The sequence below is a fragment of the Tetrao urogallus genome (genome assembly GCF_951394365.1).
Source record: "Tetrao urogallus genome assembly, chromosome: 2".
Classification (NCBI taxonomy): Eukaryota; Metazoa; Chordata; class Aves; order Galliformes; family Phasianidae; genus Tetrao; species Tetrao urogallus.
Window position 1 is genome coordinate 90,730,069 of NC_136814.1, and position 25,022 is coordinate 90,755,090.

Below are 25,022 nucleotides of genomic sequence, written 5' to 3' on the forward strand. Positions count from 1 at the left end.
TTGGAGACAAGAGAGATATTTGAATTTTATTATCGCCAAAACTGGAGATAATATTTTTACTTCGAGGTATTTAGTCTTACAATAAAAACGCCCAAGTCAAAGGATTTGAACACACTTAGATTTTTCTTGTGTGTAGCTGTCAGGTTTTTTGTCTGTTTTTAAATCTGTGGATTTCTAAATGTGGAACTATATAACTGATGTAAATAGTCACATGATAGATTTCCAGTTAAATTTGAGCTGGTACTAGTTTTGTTAAATCAAAGAGAAGACTATCACATAAAAAAAAAAAAGTGATTGCTTCAATACACATTCAGCAAAGTAAGCCTGTTTTGAACTTGCAAGCGCACTGACAGTGATGCTCTTTTTCAGAAGCTCTAAATTGTTTCTCTACACTATGCAGAGCTCAGCAATACACATAATTAGAGATACTAATGTAGACACATCTAGAATGTTGTCACAGTTGCACTGCTTTATCTTCTTTCTGCATTTTAATGATATCATCCTGCAGAGTAGGATGCACACAAAATGGCAAGATTTTAAGCGCGATAGAAACTGAAGTGTAGAGCAGGCACCTAAGTACAGTAGGTAAAACAGGAGGTCACGAAAAAAAAAAATGATATGGTGCTCAGAGAGCTGCAGAACAGATTTTGCTAACTTTGTATCTCAGAAGCATTCTCTTAATTCTTAACTCATTTAATTTTTTTTTTTGGCTTAATTAACATACGTGTAACTGGCCACAGAAAAGGCCATAATATGCGAACAAAACAAATAAATTTGTATACAGACCCTAAAACTTCCTTGTCAAAATATGCTTAAGGAGGCATGAGAGTCTTTTTTAGAATTGTCACACCAATCAAATTTTCATAGATGGACTCAACCAGCTGGAATTCAGAGATTACTGAAATATACATTGAGATCACCCTGAAAATTACAGAGAATTGCAGCAGACCTGATTTCTGGAGAACTGTAAGAATGAAAAGCAGCACCTCTGAGAGGGATTTAGTAAATACAAACTGAGTTTGCCACAATTTCATGGTACCACCTACTCAGAAAGGATTGATACAGCCTCAACTGTTTTAACATGGATTAGCAGTAAACAAAAAGATGTAAATAAATTAATAAAAGGTAAGGGGTAGAGTTTGGCTTAAATTCATTATGCTCTTTAGAAGTCAAAATCCTACGGATCTCAGTGAGTTTACATCTCAGAATTTGCTATTTGTAGTACTATTTAAGATTTGAGATGAAAAAAGAACATGACTTAGCTCATCAATCTGTTTAGCAATCAGAAGAAAGATCAAGAAAGATCAAGAAAGATCAAGAAAGATCAAGAAAGATCAAGAGGTGATTTAGTTAGAGCAGAATTTGTCTGAAAGGTAAACTCTCTGGGCAGGAAAGAGCTCTAGTGAATACAGCCACAATAAGCATCATAGATAGACATTTATTCAGCTCAAAAATCAAAAGAAGAGGGCGCATTTTCCCAAAGATAAAGTTAAAATTAAAAATATTTGGTTCAAGTACTTACAAAAGGGAAGAAAGCCCATGTGTCTGAGATAAATGTTAAAGAGCAGCAACAAAAATACAACCAACCAAACCAAACAAACAAAACCACCAGTTAACCAAATCTCAAACACTTAGGATATATGAGCACAAGTTTTCATGACTTTCTTAAGCAAATCATACAACTGTCATGAAGATGTACACAGTATAATTGCTGTTTCCTGATTATGATAAAGTAATTATTCTGTTACAAATGGAAGCACTTTTGTTAGTAGAAAAAATATATATTCTTAAAGCACAGCAACAATAAACCCACTGTTCATAAACATTCCTGAAAGGGAACACATTACTGAGCAGAGGCAGAACGAAATGCTAAGCAAGAATACATTCAGAAGGTCAGAACTTGGATATGAACTATTTCATACTAACTTACGATGACTGCAAATGAACAGTGAAGGAACAATGTTTAGAAAACATTTGTTGTTGTCTTAAGGAAAATGAATTAATGCACTCATCCCAAGTCCTATCTCAATTCTGTCTCCTGATAGTTTCAGCATCTTGGCCAATTTAAGTGATTTTCTTCCATACACGTGAACCAGTCTTTGTTTCAGATTAGCTGAGATGAAGAAAAAGTGACAAAAATATTGACTTCTGATCCTGAACAAATTTCCTGTTATTATTTAGTTCTCACCAAAATTTCCTGCTTCTACCAGTTCAGTTGAAAAATGGCTGCAATGTTTTCAGAATTGTACAGTATTCAGCAATCTGGATGACAGCAAGATAAAGTAAAAAACCATTCATTTACAGTTTTGACTGCCTGCTGTTCTGTAGCATAAAGCCAAATAGAAATAATGAGAAAACAACGCTCTCTAAAAAGAATCTAACATCTGGGAGTAGGTATCATTCAAGTGTGACAAGCTAACAACTTTAAGTTTCTTTAAAAAAAATTAATAGTAAAATAAATTTGTATCCTGATTCTACAATGCTCAAGTAGTCCCTTGAAGAGCCATGAGTCACTTAGATTACAGACCTGGTACAGAACCCTACAGAAACTTTCTATCCAGATAACCTAAGCTACATTTTGCTTATAAAACTTGGAAGGACCAGTCGGCTCTTTTATTATTTGTATGTAACATACATGGGACAAGCAGAAACATAAAGCTACAAGTCCCTTATGCTAGAAGGTAGGAGCAAAGAACTTTCATAGACATAAGCAAATTTAATTTAGCTGAACAGTTTTAAAACAAAACAAAACAAACCCACCGCAAACAATAAAAACAAAATAAAACCACACCCCTATTCTTCAACTACTGTAAAAACTTTACTCCACTGAATCACAATCTCAGCCATGTTTTTTTCCAGAATTGCAAGAGGTTTCTGCAAATTATTATTCCTCTTTAAGTAAAATGTGTGATATTTCCGAGTGCATGGAAAATTTTAAAGTGTTTCTGAATCTTATTTTCCAGCTAAATGCATTAAGTATTATTGAGTTACATGAAAACACTCTACTTGAATCTCAGTCAAGTATCACACTATCGGTTTAGAAAAAACATGTTTTTCCATCTAGCATTGTTCTTGTGTTTGAAATAAACAATGTAATACAACCTTTTTAGATAATTCAGAACTACATAAAATATAATTAAAAATGTCTCATCTGTAAGTCTAGCTCCCCTTTCACTTAATGAGATGGGTGAATGTTTCAGCCTTTCTTCTACTTTCATAACTGTTGAAAAGACAAAACTTCTAACCAGCACACTCTTCCTACCACCCTTTTCCCTAACCCCAAAAAAAGAAAAATGAAAAGGCACTTCCCTTAGCATGTTACAACACAGAAAAGTTTGTTGCTCATTATCAAAACCTAACCCTGAACTAGCTATTATTCCTACAATGAAGCTTCTTAAAGATTAGTCCCATGCACTCTTCCATTAGCCATCTAACAAGTGCATCATTTTTTTAATGTAATTATAAAGATGCAAGAAATGCTAAGTGTTTTTTCAGATCACTGTGGAACATCCATTGCAGCCACTGATCCTCCAATGAAGTCTGCATAGTAAAAGTTAGATCTTCTAGGCAGCATTATTAAAATCATCTCGACTACAAACAGGAAGAAACAGATTACTGACAGGAGCCATGGCTTTAAGGAGGTTTTTACCCCATCACTCAGCATAAACACACCCTGTATTTCTGTAGGGAAAGGGACTGCAACTCTTTTCCAGACTCCCATCAATGTGCATTTGTACCAGATCTGGAGACTGGTGGCCCTGCCTGTGGCAAGGCATTGGAACTTGATGACCTTAGGGTCCCTTCCAACCCAAATCATTCTATAATTCTATGCATTTAAGGCTTTCGTATTAACAGACAGAGGAGAACTGACTTCTTCCTCGTTTTACCCCTGTAATAAGAACAATCCTTTATAGCCTATAGAAACATATATAATATAAAAATTGTAGATTCAGACACCACTTGAACTGTTACCAAAGAAATCAGAACCTGCAATGCAACGCAAAATATGCCACATCTAGCTTGTAAGAAAAATGAAATTTACCGTAAGACATTTCTTGAAGAAAGTGCTTTCTACAGAAAATTCCACTTCCTCTTGTGCTCTTTAGAGATAGCTTTGTGAATTTTTAGAAATCCTTAGGAATCCTCAGTAACAAACTGAGTCAGTCTACATTTTGATTTCAAATCATCTGTAAACTCATCAACTATGAGCTATGGAAGATTTTTACTTTCTCACTCATGTTGAATAGAACACTCTTTTTAATGTTTTAATGTAGCAAATGTAAGTTTGACCTTTTTCCCTGTTGCTGAAGAAACTTCTCAGTTGGTCAGGGTTTTATGAAAACTTGCAAATTTTAGTTGGGCAGAAGACCAATTTTTTTTTTTCTTTCTGGATGATAGCTGCTGAGTATTTCTTTCCTAGGAAAAACATCATTTTTTTCCCAGGAAAAGCTTTACAGCATGACAGAAAATTTTTCTTCTCAGAAGGACTTTGGGGATTTGCAGAAATAAATCAATGGCTCAGCCTAAGTTCCTGCTTTGTTGGTCCCATCAACACAAACACATATCCCAACAGCATGTATGACGAAAAGATAACAGGGAAGGTTATGAAGACAATAACACATAATTGACAGTTATCAAGTTTGATTAAGTAAAAAGGAAATCGTTTCACTTTATTTTCTATTGGTGTATGAAATATGTGAAGACGTCTACATATCCATACACACACATACATGTAATATAGAATGTCTTGGCCTTGGTTTTTATCCCAGCCAAAACCACAAAAACATTTATTTATTAACAGGACAATATATTGTATCAAGTAAATTGCCTCACTGACTCTCAAATAGCAGTCTTAGCTCTGTGAAAGATGGGATATTTGATGGGAGAGACCACTATGGCAGCTACATGAACATTACCAGCTCAATCATAACATTTTCCCTAATGAATCACAAGTTTCCAGTTGATGGGCCCCACAAGAGTTACACAGCAAATACTACAGAGTAAGATTCTCTGTTAGAGCTCAGACTGCTCCTGCTTTACAGTTAAGAAGGCTAAAACATGACAGGAACAACTAATAGATCTTTGGTATAATGCAGAGATATCTCACAAAAACCTCAAGGACTATAACTGCAAGAGAAATTATGTTTATGCAAGCATAATCAGATACGATCTGTGGAAATGCTTAATTAAAACTGGAGTTATACGACCCTGCATAAGAGTTTGGGCACAAGCTTGTTAGATCAGCTTTCTTCTTCAGTTCAGTTAGGTGGCAATGTAAAATAGCTTTGCTGTTTTCAGTGCATTTTTCAAGGTCATTGAGTAAAACAAAATAGCTTTTGCTGTAAGACTTATTTTTGTTGGAACATAAAGCCAAGGAATAAGATACACATTAATGAAATATTTTCAGGAGCGCATATACAATGAAATATCATTTTAACTTATGGAGAATAAAGAAATGGGCAAATGTTGATAACGTCTTCCAAACTACTTTCAACACTTTCATACTGCACTAATAAAATATGTAAGCTCAGTACTTACTCAGAGAGGCATAATCACTTGGAAGTTCAGGATAAAGCTTGTTTGAGTTCTTTTTAGCTGAAAGATAAATTTAAGCAGCAACTTATACGATACATCAACATACATTGTTGTACTTCATACACTTGTTTTCTAATACATGTTCAATAGTTCCAAAATGACTGCAGTTATCTAAGGAGTGGTACAGGAGAAAGAAATAAGGGCTCTATCTTAAATCCTGTCTTACAGCCTCTGGAATAAATCAAGTTGGCAAGAGAAACTGCATACTGACTTGTATTCAGTGTGAATATAAAGGTAGACAAATTGTTAACAGAGTCAAAACTTTCCCCACTCAACTGTAAGAACTGCTTACTTAAAGACATGACAACCTAAAGGAGAACTAATATTTCAGAAACCAGTAGTTTCAAGAACCAGGACTTTTTACTTAAGAAACATCACTGAGCCAAGGGCCTTCTATCCATCTAATAAATAAGCATGCTTTGAACAATTATTTGCTTTTGTAACTAAACAAATATTACTTCTACAGAAAATATGTCACAGAGAAAAATTTGTTAATATAACACAAAGAAACAAAAAACTCTTTACTCTTCATTGCTCATGGCACTCGGAATGAATATAAAAAACATTATTATGTAGACATTTACTATTGCAATAACTTCATAACTTTAATCAGTCTTAACTTGCTACTTCTAGAAAGAGATAAATTAATCGTTATCAAAATATTCTCTAACCTGGTGGTGTTGGCCTAACAGAAGGTTTATGCGGTTCAGGTCTTGATGGTCTACGAGGTGGGTCATTTACCTAAGATGTACACATTTTTAAAACAAGTTTCGTCAAACCGGAAATAATTTTAACTTCATAGTCTAAAAGTGCACTGAAGTTATACTGAAAATTTGCATCTCCACTGAAATTGTATTAACACTACAGTACACTATAGAACTAGTGAATACACATAACTACAGAGAAATTCACTGTGGGTTTTAAAAAGATGAAACTAAATGATTACATATCAATATAACAGCTGAATAAATAATCTTCCATAGTTCTCAATATTATTTTAAATGTGACTGAATGGAAGACAAAAGTAGAAAAACATGAAGATTATTCACATCAAACCTAGTATGCCCATTATTTATTTGATTATGAATAGCTTGAAGAAACTTTAACATCATCTTCAGATTTGATCATGTACTGTTCTAAAAAGGCACATATATATTGTTCTTCCAGATGATACAAAGCCAAACCAACAACAATCTTGTCCAGAAAAGCTCACCAGTAGAACACAGAAAAATGTATTTGAATGGACACATTACACAGAAGGGTGTCCCTGCCCATATCAGGCTAGTTGCAACCAGATGGTCTTTAAAGTCCCTTTCTACCCAAAGCATTCTATGATTTCTGTGATGATTCTGTGAATTGCTGGTTATGTGTTACATTCACAAGCATCCAACAGAGATCTTGTGAATGCCACAACACCAAGATTGCCATTACCCTTGACTGTAAACAGTTTACAAAGAGAAAAAAATCTGTGAGAAGGAGTTGCACAAAACCTTCCTTCTTCCCTTACAGCTTTTCCTGGATTATTTCTCTGCTCTTCATTTTCATACACTTCAGTGAAGGATGCTAGAGTTTCATAAAGATCTTCTGCTTGAGCAGGAAAAGGAACATCACCCAACAGGATGGCACTAGCACGTATATCTTGCCCATAGAACCTGGTACCAAAGAAAAGATGTCAGGGATTTGATCACCATTGTATTTCAGTGTCTAGATAAGTCCAGCTTCTGAAAGTGTTTCTTCTCCAGACTTCTCCTACTGACCAGCTATTTTAAAGTGGCATAACTAGTGATAAATTTTGAATGATGAATAACTGCAACCAACTTGGATGCCTACCACCACTTTATTTGAAAATGTCATTCACCAGTTATATTTTGTTACTGGTCACACTGCATGCATCAGCCAGACCATTTGAAAACCAATCACACAATAGACTAAAGAAATACACATTAATTCTACAAAATGTTTTAACAGATTCCTTAATGATGCATTGGAATGGCAATTTTATGACAGGAGATATCTGGAAGTAGCTGTTATGCTATCATTAAAAATCATAGTAGTTTTGCTCATATTAGCAGAACTAAAGTTTTTATAAATATAGAACATACAATACAATAGACATCTCACAGTTACTGTATTTTAACTCTTGAAATTATTTGGTTGACATTTTAGGATCTGCAGCATAGTAAAATCATTACAAATATTTCCTCCTACTCATATGCACCTTAAGTACTTTAAATTTAATAAGCTGCACATCAGAAGTAGCACTTCAAAAATTGTTCTCTCAAATTCAGTGATGTCTAAAACATACTTTTTCATTTTTTTTGTTTAGCTGGTTTGTTTCAAGTCACTTTAAAGGATGTTTTTTATTATACAGTAAATATCTCTATAACTATATTCTAAAACACTGAGTCTCTTAACATTTAGCTTCTAAATATGTACTTAGACAATACCTATTATGCAAATTGAAGAAACCCTTGCCATTGAAGAAACCCTGAATTCAGCATGGAACATTCTCACAACACATTCTGTTTTTACAATTGAACATATCCCATTTCATTGCACCACTGTTCCTTTATTGAATCCTCTAGATTCAGAGAGAACTTACTTGCGATTGGTTTCTTTCCTTTCAATTAAACAGGTTCCTTCCAGAGATACACCTGCAAACAGTCCTCGAGATTTGCAATATGTATACACAGCAGCCGAGCTTCTCAGTGCAACATCCCCTTCTAAATTTCTGGAAAGAAAAAAAAAAAATAAATTACTTCATAGTCTTCAATATGGCTTCACAACATAATGACTGTTTACATGGGTAGACAGTGATTGGACAAGGGGAAATGTTTTCAAACTAAGATGGAGGAGGTTTAGGTTAGATCTTAGGAAGAAGTTTTTCACCCAGAGGGTGCTGATGCACTGGAACAGGCTGCCCAAGGAGGCTATGGATGTTCCATCCCTAATGGCACTCAAAGCCAGGCTGGATGTGGCTCTGGGCAGCCTCATCTAGCAGTTGACAGCCCTGCACATAGCAGGTGGATTGAAACTTGATGATCTTTGAGGTCCTTTTCACCCCAGGCCATTCTACGATTCTGTGAACAGTAATGGACTTTAATCTTAATCCAATCAAAAATCAGCAAGGCTATCACATTTTTTCTGTTCATAAATACTCTACTGAATATGCTTAACTAAGTCAAACTTAAAATTCACCTTCAGTTTTCATTTCAGACAGAAGCCAGTACAAAGTATTTAAATTTGGTAATAAGGTTTCCTCTGAAACACAGAATAACATCTTCTCATAAGAATATATTAGACCTCTTCTTGCATTCAGAAGTCTGAAAAAACTCATGCTAGTTGCTTTTTTGAAACATTCCTCCAATAGCAAATTCCAAATTTTCAATAGACAGATTTGCTACTGCTTACATTTTTTTTTGTTAGCTCTAAAGAAATCCTTTCTACCACAGTAATCTAATTTTTGTCTCCTCTACCACTGGCTGAAGGAACTTTTTAGTTGCTTTCCTTTTCCTTGTGGCCATTTTGTGCATTCACAGACATAATCACCTCACTGTTTTCTTCTTTAGCCAGTGCTTTAGTCATTGCACATGTTTAAAAAGTTGTAATTGAATGCGCTGTAACCAGGAACTCTATCTTCCTTAATTTTATGATGCCCAAAGCGGCACAAAATATTTAAAGTAAGGTCTTATCAGACCTCAATAGAACAGTAAGATTACAAAGTCTGACCGATGCAGAATCACAGAGCATTTTAGGTTTGAAGACACTTCAGGTAGTTACACAGTGCAAATTTCCGCTCAAAGCAGGTATAACATCAAATTAAGATCAGTTTACTCTGGGTCTTGCATAGCCAGTTTTTAAATACTCCATATACACCCCAGGCAACCTATTTCAGTGCTCAATCACTCTCACAGATATTTTTTCCCCCCTCATATCCACTTAGAACCTCTCTTGCTTCAGTTAGACAATACCATCTTTCATTATCCTGCCAGGCACCTCAGTAAAGAGCAGAAAATTGGTCTTGATAATTCCCCTGGTGGTAATACAGCCTCTTAGAAGGCTGCAGCTAGGTGTCTCAAAGGCTTCTTTCCTCCAGATTAAATATGCCAAGCTTCCCTAGCCTCACAGTTCACATTCTCCATGTCTGTTGCCATCTCAGTATCTCTTCATTGGAAGCACTCAGGGTTAGACACCTTTCTTGTACTGCAGGGCTAAAATCAGATATTCTAGGCACAAGCTACGAACAACCAGCTAAAGGGGAGTAATCACTTTCCTTGTCTTCTGATTACAATTCTGTTGATGCAGCTCCCCGTGCTGTTAGACATCTTGCACTGTTGACTTAGCCTACTGTCTACCAGGATACCAGTAGGTTGGCTGCTCAGTCTGGCAGGCCCCATCTACAAAACTGCTGAGGATTCACTCACATAAGGTGAGTCTTGTTTAATTTCATGAGGTTTCCTGATGTAGCTTTCCTCTGTATACTCTATGTCCATCACTTTGTATACAGGACAGCATACCAAATACCCTGCAATGCAGATAACACTCACTGCCCTCCCTTGGTTCACATATTTATCTCATCAGAGGAACAAGCATCATCCTTTTTTTTTGTTAGAAGAGATGACAAAACATCAGCAAAACTTTCATCATAAAAACAAAGGTATAAGGAGGGACATATTCCAAGAGAAGAAGCTGAGGAATTGGGCTTGGTTAGACAGGGAAAGAGAAGTCTTAGGAGGGGACCTATCAGCAGCCTTCCAATTAAGGTAATTAAGAATATGATGCCAGGCTCTTCAAGTGGTGCATGGTGGAGGGATGTAACTTTTCACTGAGTAGTGGAATATATTGCCCAGAAGGCTAGGCAGAGGTTTTCGTGATCCATTTGGAATAAAGGCGTGAGCAACCTGATCTGCAGTCATAACAAACCTTGCTTTGAGCAGGAGGCTGGAGTAGAGATCTCCAGAGGTCCCTTCCAAATTAAATTATTCTGTGATTATATCAACTTGTCCTTCATAGTAGGGTGGCTTAATCACTTAAGCTTTAAAAGTAATTACTTTGTGTATTTCTTTTACTTATTGCCAGGCAGATCTCTGGTAACAAAACACAGGCCCGTAGATAAGTGAAAATAATAGTTTGCTATAGTACATTTGCTCTTTATTGAGCCCAGTCAAGCAATGCTTTAAAAAACAAGAGTAAACCTTCCTTCCACCAATAGATGCCTCTATCATGGAACAAAAAAAAAAAAAAAAAAAAAAAGATCAACAAGTAACGAAAACACTGTAACACTATATAACACTGCAGAAACAATAAGGTCCAGCCAACATACAGGTTTGCAAAGATTATTTTCTAAGATATTAGAAAAAATCACGCAAATGTTTATAAAGCTTAAGAAAAAAATATCTTCCAAATTTAAATCTCATCTATATTACAATAAGATTTCACTCTCACCTTCCCAGAGGTCCAATTGCCACAGTCAGATTACCTCCAAGTGTAAGATTCCCTCCTTTGGCAAAAGCTTCTACTGCTCTCTCATGATTCAATATTATTACTAAGTCTGAAACCTATAAAAACATCAAACAAAAGTACCATGCTTTTTAAGAAGAAAGTCTGAACTGCATGGGAGCAAAATCTGCTTGGTGGGCAAGTAGGCAGTAGCATCGAAGAAATTTCCTCCCCCATATGAAAAACTAGCTCCAAACGTATCAAGGTTTTAATTCAATCTAGAATCTGTCATCCTCTCAGATAATTACTTCCATTCTTGCAAATAATCCTTTTGGAATAATTTTCTGAATGAAATTAATTCTTTTTCTACAAGATGTTTGGAAGCTAAAAATCCTGTTCCACAGTTTTTTACTCAATGCAATAAACACAGTTATATTAGAAACACTATTTTGATTTAAAATTTCCTAATCAACAATTTTTAATTTTATAAAGCTTTTGCAAATAATTATGAAGGCATTTTCAGAATTGAAGAGACATCAGATTAAGAAAATCCATAGCAATTAATGGTAACAGCAAGAAAAAACAGTAAACAAAAATTGCTTGTCTGTCAAAGAATAATACAAAAAAATCCAACAGAACAACAGAAAGGATACTGCTTTTCCTATAATTGACAAAACTGTATTTTCTTGACAGAAAATTGGGATTCTGTAAGACTTCAACTTATGAGATGTAGCCAGTTTCTTCCAGAAACTATTGAGGGAAATAGTTGGAGAGAGAAGGTATTTTTGAAAGACACAAATGCAAAATACAAGAAAAAAAGATGAGTGTTTTTTAAACACCATCTGGATTATGATATAAAATGCAGAAAAACTTCAACTACAACCCAGTAGATGCTTTTTTTGCCACCAGTATCGTAAAACTAAAGCTCTCTTCATAAGTTTCAATAGAACGATCCTATAATTTTTTTTAAGAGGAAAAAAAGTCAAGTCTTTTCTTGTAAAGATCATGGCATCATAACTGAAAGCTCGTCAAACACACAGGTATTAAAAAAAAAAAAAGACAGGTGAATTTGATGTTAAAGCCAGTACAGCAGAGTGTTTCAGAGTTCAATAAAATAGACTCTTATGTTGCTGACTTTTTTTCAACTTACCCCAAATTCCGAACAGTGACAGCAGGAAATACAAGAGGAAATATCAGATTATTTGCAAAACAGTGCTAGCCATGAGTATTAAACACAGTGTAAGAGAGGCCTTTGTTATTAACCTCTCATAACTCCCACCCCATCCCATACAAAAGGTCTGACATTAACAGTTTTTTAACCATCCAGTGATGTAGAGAGAACACAATTCAGGGGTGCTGCCATCTCTTTTTACCCATAAAGATGATGAATTCATAGCTAAAGCTGAATGAATTAATTGTGAGAAAGACCTCTAAGGAAAACATTTTAAGAATTTTAAAACAGATTTTCAATTTGAAGTACCAAACATTTTCACTTGGAAAACCATTATGCTAATACCACAACTAGAGAAATCTGTGACTTCCTTCTTATTGTTAAAAGCCACCCGTAAGTATAACACAACTATGTTAACTACAGTTTCTCCTGTATGAATAAAATGCAAGCAATTTCTACAAGGTTTAAGCTTTTAAACTGCTAAAACATTGCTGAAATTGGAATCAGGGCTCCTAAGCAGCTCAGCTAATTATCTTCTAAATTTCTCCTCTAACTTTATGCTTTAAAAGTAAGGAAACACTATTTTGTAAACCAAGTGACTACAAACGAAGCGCATAATGCTCAGAAAAAAAACAAAAACAAAGCAAAACATATTCTCCTGGAAATATCTTGTGTATTTAAATCTTTTTAGTAAATATCAGTAGTAAATGGTCATATTATCTAATACACCACATGGAGATAATTACAGGAAAACTTTCACAGGTTAATCAAGGCATCTAATGAGTCTGTTTCATTGTCACTAGAGGAAAAAATACAAAATAAATACAAAATAAATACAAAATAATACAAAATAAAAATCTCCTGGGGCACATCAAATAATATTTTGCAATGTGTTTCAAATTTGTAGTCAAGAAAAACAAAGAAAAACCCTTGCAAAAATTATTCATTTTGTATTCAAAGCATCTTTTAAAAAGTGCACCATAATAATATCTGAGATCACATACTGAACTATGAGGATATAAAAAAATACTCAGTTACTCATTATATGAGTACCAGGTGACTAGTTGACAGGAGAGGGATAACTGCAGGACACACTCAGTCTACATCCAGACCAATTTTGCATGGATTCTTCAGAAGAAGAGCAGAATTCTCAAAGCAAAAGATCTTGTTGGCAGCACACTATTACATTTGATTTTATTTAGGAATCAGTGGAAGAGAAGCCAAACAAAGAAAATGGAAGAATAGGACTAGAAACCAGGGCAGGAAAGAGGAAGACATGGCAATAAATAATGGTGAACGAGCTGTAAGACAAAAGCAGCAGCAGTGGACGATCAGAGTTCAGATCAACAGGGCTCCTCCTTGGATGTGCTGAAAATTCCTCATTTAACTGTTTCTCCTGGATGGAAAATCTTTTATTTTCTGTAGCGAGCTTCCAGAGTAAGTACCATCAGTTTTGGTGCTGCTTTTACACTGAAGGTTGAAGTCAAGAATCACAGTTTGAATAAGGAATGCACGAAGTATAGTGGCATTCTATACCTTCAGTTACTTTCACTGTTTATTGCTAGATGGAGTCCTTGTGCTCAACAATGCATTTGATAAACTATTAAATATAGTATACTTTTAGTTAATTCTGTCTAACATATGAACTCTGACTTGAATTTTCTCCATAAGGGAAGATTTCTGTCTTCTCTAAGAAATCAATGAAACAGCTATTAAATCACTTATTTTCATTTAAATCTCTCCAAACAATTAGATTAATAGGATTAAAACTCCACATTCTGTTTGGATTGTATATGTGAACTTTAAAAAAGTGTTTGTTTTTTTCTTTCGTCTTCTCTGAAAAACAGATCTCACCATCTCACCAGCATTTACATCTGTAATTGCTTGGGAAAAAAAATAAGAAAAAAAAAAAATCAACAAGTACTTTAAATGCAAAATTATACCTCAATTCCAATTTCAAATCCACCACCAACGCCAGCAATTCCTATTGCAGAAGGAGCAGACCAGGCTGTCAAACAAAACAAAAATTACAAAAGAATTACCACAGATTACAAGAAATGCTCATCTAATTATTACAGTTCCAAATCACTTGCAATTACCTAAAACTATGTTCATAACAACTACAATGCAATCATATAAAGACACTAGTTTATCCCAGTAAAAAGAATCCATGACACACAAATCCTCATTTAAACAAATCTGTATGTTACAAATTATTTGGCATACACTGTCCATTACTGGCTATAATTAATTTTCCTCATGAGTTTCAAACTATAAGTTTTTATATTTCATCCTTTTCTACAGAGGTACTGAGAACATTCAGTAAAAAGCAGGTATAAAATTCTGAAAACTGCTTTCTAATCAGACATTTTCATATGCATACATGCGTGTGTGTGTATATATATTTTAAAGCTTTTAATTCTCCCATGAAGTACAAAGGGAAAACATCTACTTACTGCCATTAGGAAGACGAGCTAATACAATTCCACTTCCACCTCGAGCAGTCACCAAAAATCCAGCTTTGATAACAGACAAAACTGCAAGGCCTTTGGCTTTAGCTATCACATGGGCTGAAACAGCAAAATCATTTATTCAAAAGGTTCAAAGGAAAGGGAAAATAAAATTCTGCGTTTCACAAATTTGAACACACAGAAGTCAAATAATTATAGCAAAAGCTTAAAGAAAACTGAACTAATAATGACATCTCCACTCCATAGTCAACTACAAAGCTAGGTGCATTGATCTACACTTCCACAACTGTTCTAGTTAATCTAGTTAGCTCATACAAAATTAGCTTGCTTATTGCCATGAATACTGTGTGTGAGGACCCTTAGTAAGACAATCAGGCAGTAAATAGTTGACATTTGTGACTCTACCGATTTTTGGAGGAGTGAAGTCTGAATTTAAATCACAGTGACACACATCAGCCTAATCAGTTTACATCATTAGACCGTGCTTTTGTCAAGTAAAATGTCATCATCCTGAAAGTCTTAATACAGACCTTCTGGAACATAATAGATATAAATTCAAAGCCACAGCTACCAATACCTGGGCAAAACAGAGAATAACAATTGCAAAAATAAGGAAGACAGAAGCATGTAAGAGTGTCTAACCATTATCAAAGTAGAAATGTACCCTGATCTCTTTCATTCAACTTAATTTTGTCTATGTAATTCCAATAAATAAAAAATATTCAAAATCTACAACTACTATTCAAAGTTCTCCTTACAAATGGACATTCACACGGTGAAAGAGAGACATTACAGCCCAGAGAGAGGCCTTCCTGTGCAGATAGCCTTCCTGTGTCTATAAACAAGCTAAAGATTTCACTCAGTAAGCAATATGTGCCTATAACCCAGCAAACTGAACAGCTTTACTTGCAAAATATTTTCAGAGAAGTTACAACAGTCCAATTCTCCACTCCTTTCTGAGTTAACACTCAGTGAATACAGAGGGCATAAATAAAGAGATGAGGGGAGAACTGGAGGTTTTAGTTGAATCATAACATTTCCTTTACTCACGAGGTATGATTTTATCAGGTCCATTTCTGGAAGTTATTTCTGTAAATTCTCGTAATATTTTAGCTGCCTTTTTAGCTTCTGACTTCAAGTTGGAAGGTATAGGGTTATTCACTGTAAAACACGAAACAAATAACCATAATCAGTTTGGGACAGCACAGAAATAAACCAGTGTAACTCTATGGGAAATGTGGACTATTTCAGACCAGAAGACTTCCTCTAGCAATCTAATTTCTGTTGAAGCGTTTTGCCATCTGGAGGTATCAATACCCACCACCTGCAAGTTTATCAGCAACAAGGTTTTCCAGTAACATATGCATGTAATGTTGGACCAAAGACCCATCTAGTATCATGCTTCATCTCTGAAAAGAACTTGCTAGAATAGCACAACAAAATTCCACTGTTCTTCAATTCAAAAAAACATAAAAAAGAAAATTAAACAACTCTGTAGAAAAGCAACTAGCAGTCAACAGTGACCTAGTTTTTTTCAGTTGGTATTCCCCAACATTCACTCACCTCCTCACTCTGGGTGACATTCCCACTCAAAGCTATGGAGGTGAAAAGACCAAATACATTTTGAGATTAAGTCAGTGAAACCTGGAGAACAAGTCTGCTCCTATTAAGTGAAGCACTCAGTGGCAAGTTGGCAGTCTTTCCTGACTAGAAAATGAACTCTTCATCTACTATGACAATAATAAAATAATAATAAAATTATTTGCAATATGTTTTTATTTAGTTTTGTGATATGTTTTTAAATAGTGCTTCCACTGTTCTAACCATGTGGGGGCAATTTGAGAACAGGCTTTGAGACTGCTGAAAAAAACCATCCACTGTTTTTGTCTACCTGTAGATCCATTTTCAGATGGAACTACATAAATACATTCCCTGCAAATTTTCAAATGGAATGCACAGGCTTGCAATCAGACATTCAACTCAAAAATTTGATCATGTCACTCTCCTAGGCTTTTATAAGCCCTCTTTTACCACAGAAAAACATCCCTTGGTTCACAACGACAGAGATTTTGACAGCTGAGATTCTGAAGTAACTTGCTCTGCAAAACCTTATAGCAACACCTGATTTTGGTGAAAATTGAGAGTTTTAAGGTACAGAAATCACCACAATGCTGTGCAAAAATAGCACTCTCTGGGAATATAGGGAAACGGATGCATGGAATGCAACAGACTATTCTGCACTGACAGCAGATGGAAGACACGCAAATCTTGTCTTCTAACCTCTTCTGTTTGTATTCAGAAAGTTAGGACAAAGGTGTAGTCTTCATGTGCTGAGGGATACAAAGTGAAGGTCTAAACCCTAAGAACCTAGGACTTTCAGAAAAAAAACAGTCGAACGTGCAGTTCTCTCAGGATGCTATGGCACTGAAAGCCTATGCCTATGTTTGCAGGAGTTGAGCACGATTGCATCTTCCCTGGCTCACCTGGCTGGAACCGGCTGTACTGACCACAGCAAGAGAGTGCAGCTCAGCCCCAGCAAAATGTAAAAGGATAATTGCTTTTGGTAGATCAACAAACTAGATTAAAGCAAATGTCTCCATTACTTCTGCTGTTTGCACCTGACATTACAATTTCAAGGGCAGAGGTGAAATAGTACAAGCATGTCGTAAGAGAAAAACAGGATTTTTGATTTTGTAGAAAGAAAACACTGAGTCAGTCATGAAAAGCACATTACACCACCATTCCTCCTACGAAATAAAAAATAACAATTTTTGCATACTGTAAGTTATAATTCATAAGTAACGTTGCAATACAGTGCATGTCCATTTGCATAATCAGGTTCTGCATGTGGTGTATTTTTTTTTAAGTTCAGAGATCTTGATTTTACTTAATCTTCATAAGATACACATTACATTTCATGGTATTTTAATCTTATTCAACAACCAAAATTAAATGGAGACATGCTTCATTTTAACAGTGGTAAAATGGACAGTTGCATGTGTGGCCATGTAGGACTCTCAGCAAAGTCATCAAGCCTTTATGACACTAACGTGTGTGCACTGACATCTGGAAAAGAAAAACCTGATGAAGCAAAAGCAAGCAATATCTAGCTTTTAGATTGTATAAAAATAACTTCTTTGCTCCATTTACAGTTCTTTATACATATTCACTCCATCACTTTCTCTCTGGCCAATCTCAGATTTTGTAGGAACATCTCCAGTCTGTTTCTTGTTACTTCTATGAGGGGAAAAAAACACCAAACAAACACACTCATATTTCAAACATATTAGAAGAGAAATATTTCTCTTTAATCCTCCCCCATGCACCTCCATTGACAAGAAACAGGATGTCCTCAGATCTAAAAGTCTGCAAATGAAAGTTTAAAAAAGAAGAAAAAAAATCACTTCCAGTTTTCCACAGTTTCAGATTCAGAATTGCTTCAGAGAGATATTACGGTTACCAGAAAAAAGTGTTCACGTTCATATAGGAGTTACTATTAGTTATTATTTAATTGAAGACTATCTGAAGCTGAACTTCATGAGCCAGCAAAAGTAATACTGCTACTACCTCACTGTCTCGTCAATTCATCCAGTCACATCCTGTAACAGTAAGTCCGAGAATGAACTTTATTCCCACTCTCAAAAAACCAAGAGAACCATCAATATCCGCCTTTTTATTTGTAGCATACATCAATATTGCTTCTGCAACCTCTGAGCATCTACAACAATTCAAGCACGCATCATTCTTTGCTTTTTTCTGCCTTGCTACAGACTGGAGTAACACAGGACTATTTTTCTGGACAGAGAAATATCAGGAGGGTTTAAAAACATTCAGCCAGAACTGTGCCCATGGAGTCAGCATAATGCACTGTTAGAAGTGGCCTGAGGGACTCCTAGATCACACTAGAGTCCGAGAGGAAGAAAGGAAAAGGATGAACTTGCTGTCAGCTGAAGAGCTGGATCTTACAGAGGAGGACTATAAATGAGATGATTTACATCCAGACTTTAATTTGGACAATGGGAGATACAAAATTTAAAGGACTTTTCTTTTGGCAAGAAAGCAAAGCACAGAAAGGTTTTAATCAATAAGCCAGCTGATTAAACACTTTCAGTGCTTAAAACCCAGAGTTAGTAAGAGTGACCCTTGGGTCTTAAGGAAATGATGACTTCTTTAAAAAGACGACCAATAAATCCACACCCTGACCTTAACTATGGATAATATGATGCTTGACTAAGTGTGGCTGGACTCCTGTTTTGATAAAGTTGCTCATACCAGGCTGCAGTGCCACAGCCAAAGAACACTGGGGGAAGAAGGAGAACTGGCTCTCCCTCTTAGGCTACGACACACTCAAAATTTTGTTGATAGAATTCAAGATAAAATACAGGCATGGACAACAACTAACCAACAAAACATTATGTTTAATGGTTAAATATATAGCGTAGATGAGGCCTCATTCTTACAGTCTATTAGTTTTATTAATATTTGTCCAAGGCCAAAGAACATTAAGTGTTTCTCATTAAAAAACAAAATAAAACCAAAACAACAGCACAACAAATAAGTGGAAAATCACACAAAGACAATCTAAAGATAGCTTTTTACTAGTTAAAAAGTCCGTGGAAGTTTGTACTATAGAATACTTTGTTTGCCCCCAAATATAACTGAAATTCAATGACTACAGGCTACAGTGAAAGTCAGGAATAAAATCGTGATTCCACTGATTTTAATTGCTGAGTAAACAGTCAGAACCATAACTGGGATTTCTGTGACATCAAAAATAGGTAGATTTCTGTTCATTCAGCTGCTCTCTTCCTTCTCAAGCTTACATCATGATATGAATAGTAAAATTCTTAAAACCTAAACACTGCAATACTTCGTTGGAAGACAGAAGTTATAGAAATATCTGCTCTTTATTACAAGTACTGTATAAATATTCAGAAGCAAGCAGAAGCTCCATGCTCAATTCATCCCACAGTAACATAAGGAATAATACTGTACTGCTGTCCCCCCTATTGGCTTTAAGGATGCATACATAATTGTCTGCTTTGTATTCACCCAACGCTCAGGAAAGAGGTAACGAGAAGCAATAAGACAGTAATATCTATCAGGAGGATACAGTGAGTGATGGATTCAGAATGCCGTGACCAGCAAATGCTCAGCTGGGAGCAGGCTTCATTTACACTGCTGCTTGTTGTTGAGGGAAGAAGATACTGAGCATATGTGAGTCAGCAACACAAACCTCATGGGGGAATATCGCACCAAAACTGATTAACTGCTTAATTTGTAAGCTGATGAGACAAGTGCGTCAGCCTCTAATTTCCATTCTGACTAACAGTAATAATGTGTTGGCTGAACATTTGGTGAAATTATGTGAGCAAGGTGTAATAAGGAATAAATAAAGTCTTTTTACTTAAAAGCTAGAACTAATTCTGATATAATCAAAATTCTGCTGAATATTTACAGATGAAATAAAGCGTGGAGGCATTATAAGAACCTGAACATGAAAAATACAGTTTCAAAGAAGACTGATGACAAAATGGAGACAAAGACTAGCATGCATATTTCATATATGTATTGTGCATGTATATATGAGTTTTGAAGTACTTTTGCAGAAGTAGTTTTTACATTTTTATTACAACGAGAAAAAAAATAATGGCAAACACCTTGCACAAGTCTAGGGCAGCAATTCAGTCTTTACTTTTGCTTCACTAAGAAGTTCAAAAACAGCAAAACATTAAAGCACAGCTAATTTGCATACAGCAAGGTTACAGCAGTAGCATCAACTTCCAAAAGCAAGTATGAGCAAAGAATGATTGAAAGCATTCATAAACACGAGAACTAACATAATCAAGAACGGTTAAAGACAAACTTTATGGGATTGAGAAACCTGAAAATCAAGACCAGTGACCTTTTCCAGTGCTGGAGAAGAGCCTAAACAAGAGATTTCAACTCAGTGTTACAATTAGAAAGATGTAATTTTGGTTTCATAAACATGAAACATCATGATACTGTGGCAGCCTGCTCCAGTCCTGTGGGATCCATCTGGTAGTGGAAATCCTTCAGCAGCATGCAAGACAAGCACTGTATTCATTTTGCCTAACCCAAGAAGAAGTGAGTTAGACTTAGAGCAGCAGCCAATTAGCAAGTATTAATCAGCAGATTATAAAGTGCATCTCTGTCCAGTCTCCCTCTATTTAATACTTCCAGCACTGAAAGCCAACAATTGACAGTAAAGATTAGATAGATGTCAAAAAAATATCTGTGAAGTTCAAGGAAGTGTTGGTAGAAACTGAAAAAGAACCTGGAGGAAAAGGATGGAATACAACAAAGGTAATAATTACCACCTTCAGCTGGGACCCACTGTGCTCCAGCTGTCAGCACCTGAGCTCCATGCTTCTTATTTTGAAGCCAAGGACAGGCAGTTACTGCTTCCATGAGACTTCGAAGTGCATGAGAGAAAAATGCCAGAGAACTTACATATCCTACTGCAAAGCACTGCTGGTATGGCAGAAGGATTCTAAGGAAGCAGTCCCAGGGAGAAAGTAGCAATCAGTGACAGTGAAGATCTTACCAATTGAGTATGTTGCAGAATTTTCCAGATGCCTCTGACAGAACAGTAAAGGAGATAACATATGACAGAAAACACATCATGTAAGGCAATGAAAACAAAGCTGGAGAAAACAGACTCTATGTACAATGAAGCCTTTCTATTGATCCCATGCACTTGTATCACATTCTTGACCATTTGGATTCATACAGCGCTGTATGAAACCTCACCAAGCTTGGTACAAATGCTTTGTGCTCTGGCAGAGTACCAGTCTGCCAGCAGGAACCAGGCGGCCTTGCAGAGCAGCAGCTGAACAGGACTAAGACTGGAAGACTCCAATGTGCACCTTCACAGCTGTGAGAGGTTTTGTACAATCACATTTAATGTAAATAATCTTTCTCCCCTCCCCATGCTGGATAGGTAGAAATATTTATATGTGTTAATTACGTCAGTGTGAGTAGTGTCATATAGAGAGCCCAAAATACAAGGTTTTCAGTTAGAAATCCCTGCTAGCATTGACAAGTCTTTTCAGACTTCGCTATCAATTATGTACGTACTCCAACAGCACAGGAGATCAATGTTTTTTCATACGGAATCTTCACTTTGTTAATGCTAGAAAAATGCATGCACATAAATAAAACATTCACTTTCACCGTGTACATATTTTTGATTACCACTCTCAAAGCGAAAAGGACTTAACTGATCCAAATAGGAAGTGTAACAGTTGGTAATTTTATGGGTTCTCAGCCCTCAACCTCATTCTGAATTAATTATTTCCTTGAGAAAGGAAAATCTATGAGGTCAAACAACTTAGGGGGAAAAAAAAAGACATGTAGCAAGTTGTATTTATCAAAAGCATTTGAAGAGCTTGGTCCCCAGCAGTTTTTTTTTTGTTTGTTTGTTTGTTTTTGTTTGTTTTTTACTGAAGTCACTTTGGAGTATTCCTAATTCCTTTCAACTCCTAAAGGGATGAACTTCCTGCTGCGAGTTGGGATTTACGTGATTAATATGATGATAGTGACAGAGCTGAATAAGGCGCTTTAAAGAAAGATGTGTTTACTCTGTATATGTAAGATGTTTTAATTAGATTATGGTTCCTTTAAGGAACTGAGGTATGTGGATACAGTCATTAACTGCCAGAGGCACAGTTGAGTCAGATGACTTCTTCTGTGAAGCATACAAAACAACTGGTCACCTGCATGGGAGGCACAGCAAAGGAACAGCTGTAGCTAAAGCCTTCAAAAATCCCCCTTAGAAATGGCAAAGATGCTAAAATCCTAACTTCAGCTGAGTTATAATCTTGGCACTACGAGAAAACATAAATGCAAAGGGCACGGGGAAGAAATCAACACACCTACCAATAAACTCAACATATTATTCTCTCGCAAGTAATACAGGTCTCACTACATTTGAAAAGGTTATTTCTAGTAAACATAATCAATACAAAAGCTCTCTAAGTTGCTAAGTGGTATTCAATGTGTTCCTAAAAATGGGAAATTGGAACAAAGATAACCAATTACAGTATGCTACTTCGAGTTTGTAGTCTGGATATGCGTGATGATCTTGACCCAGCATTTTAAAAACAAAATAGATTTAATGTTTCAAGGCAAACAGAAAATACAAGGGGGAAAATGAAAGGAAAAACAAAACAAAACAAAAATCAGCGTGACAACTGCTAATTAGGTTTGTCAGGATGTTTAAAAACAACAAAGAATGAGACCTATTTCTCATCTCAGGAGCAGAAGAAAGCTATGCTGCTAGGAGAGTTTATGTTCCACGACATGGTTTTAGCAGAGTAAATGCTTAGATGTGAAATATGAGACAATGCTATCCAGACATACGTACCATTGGAAGAGAAAGAAAATGCACAGTATGTATATAGTACAGAGTTTGTATAAATTATCATCTTCTATAAATCACCTCTGTCCATAGTGGTATGTCTCAGTATAATAGTTTAGGATTGATGTTAGGCTAATAAAGTATCCATCAACAGTAGAAAACCCACCCTTTTTAGTGTCACTGAACACATTATACTCACTCAAACTTAGCATCAATAAACTATCATCGATTTTAGCCACTAAAGTTGGAGACATTGTATGAGCACTACAACACCAAGTCAACACCAAGCTTTTCAGTTTAGGATATCCAGAAGGATCAGGCATTGGAAAAAGCCAGAAAAAGAATTATGTTCCATCTAAAGTGTTAAACGTCAGTCACACACATATGGAACAATTCTACTATCCTCAAATGAAGTTAAAACAGCCGAAGACAAGAACAGACTCACCTTTCAGATGGTAAAGAAACAATAGTTTATACCAAGACAGTAAAAAATCTGTATTTTCAAGAATATTGAGACAGTGGAATACTCTACAACAAGCACCAAAGGCAGTTACCTTGAGGGTTCTCCAAGACTAAAAAGTGAACTCTTCTAAGAATTTGTGCAACAAGAATGGCAGGCTTTTGCGCAAAACATCGCTGCACCTATTCACCATGCCACTTAGGAAACCACCTAACTGAAGCCCTGTTTGCAAGTTTTTCAAACACACTTATTGTAATACGTTTGATGTGTCAACAGTCAGTACCAGAGGGATTGGGCGCTGCCCACCAAGTGAGATAAGTAGCATAACCAAAGCTAAAGCAGAGCTAAGAATTCAGTTCTGCCTGTCTCCTTTCACGTTAAATACAAGGCTTAGCATGCTATGCTAGAGAGGAAAAGCCCAAACTGAATAGCAGTTTTGTTTTGCTAACTCTATTTTAATTAACTAAGAATAAACTTCAAGGCAATCTAAGGTTCTAAGAAAGTACATTAACCTTTACACAACAAAGGTTTAACTAAAACAAAGTTTTAAGAAAGCTTTTAAGAACAAAATTCCAAATGCCGTCCTATTTACCATCTCACCAGGGACAGAAGAACAGAGGGAACAAGCACCTGGTAGCCTACAGCTGCCCCCCACCTCCCCTCACCTTGTGCCCTGCAAAACTGCTTCATATGCTACAGTAGTAACCCAGGAGAAAAAAATATATATATTTGGGTACCTTAACAAAATATATATTCCAGATATTTCCTACAGAAAGCACTTCTATCAGTCAAACTGGACATCATCCAGTTGTGGCTCTGGGCAGCCTGGTCTAGCGCATAGCAGGGAGGTTGAAACTATATGATTATTGTGTCCTTTTCAACCCAGGCCATTCCATGATTGTATGATCATCCTGTCCCTCATTTCCCCTTCCTGCATATATCGCTGTTCCCTATAAGCATAGAATCATAGTTCACATTGGAAGGGACCCAATAAAGGTCACCTAGTCCAACTCCCCTGCAGTGAACAGGGACACCAACACCCATATCAGGTTGTTCAGAGTCCCATCCAGCCTGACTATGGGTGTCTCCAGAGACAGGGCATCCACCACCTCACTGGGCAACTTGCTCCAGTGCCTCACCACACCTACAGTAAAAAACTTTTTCCTTATACCCAGTTTAAATCTCCTCTTTTTCAGTTTGAAACCATTTTTTCTTGTCCTATCCCAACAGAATCTGCCAAAGAGCCTGTCCCTTACTTTCTTACAGCCCCCCTTTATATATTGAAAGGCTGTGATTCTGACTCCCCAGAGACTTCTCTAACAGCTCAAACCTTTTGGAACAGTTCAGACAGAGGGGATCTGCAAAGACCATCAGCTCCAAAGTGCTCACTTCCATGCACAATCCTAGCTTTCCCCCCAATACAAGTACACAGGTAGGAGGCAGAAAACTATTCCTGATTCGAGACTTCAGGACACTTTAAGAACGCAGAAATAAAGGCAGAAG

The 25,022-nt window shown here is 36.1% G+C and overlaps 1 protein-coding gene across 1 annotated transcript in view; it reads right to left on the reverse strand.

Moving 5' to 3' along the window:
- SH3YL1 (SH3 and SYLF domain containing 1) overlaps positions 1-16,076 on the reverse strand; it is a gene marked incomplete at both ends in the record, with an annotated part of 32,842 nt that extends 16,766 nt beyond the window's left edge. Inside the window, 9 exons of the mRNA XM_079550379.1 lie at positions 5,539-5,595; positions 6,267-6,336; positions 7,103-7,247; positions 8,198-8,326; positions 11,041-11,153; positions 14,149-14,213; positions 14,662-14,775; positions 15,727-15,837; positions 15,998-16,076. Coding sequence (XP_079406505.1) covers positions 5,539-5,595; positions 6,267-6,336; positions 7,103-7,247; positions 8,198-8,326; positions 11,041-11,153; positions 14,149-14,213; positions 14,662-14,775; positions 15,727-15,837; positions 15,998-16,076 — 883 coding nt within the window. The remainder of the gene's footprint in view (positions 1-5,538; positions 5,596-6,266; positions 6,337-7,102; positions 7,248-8,197; positions 8,327-11,040; positions 11,154-14,148; positions 14,214-14,661; positions 14,776-15,726; positions 15,838-15,997) is intronic.
- Between the last annotated feature and the right edge of the window lie 8,946 nt (positions 16,077-25,022).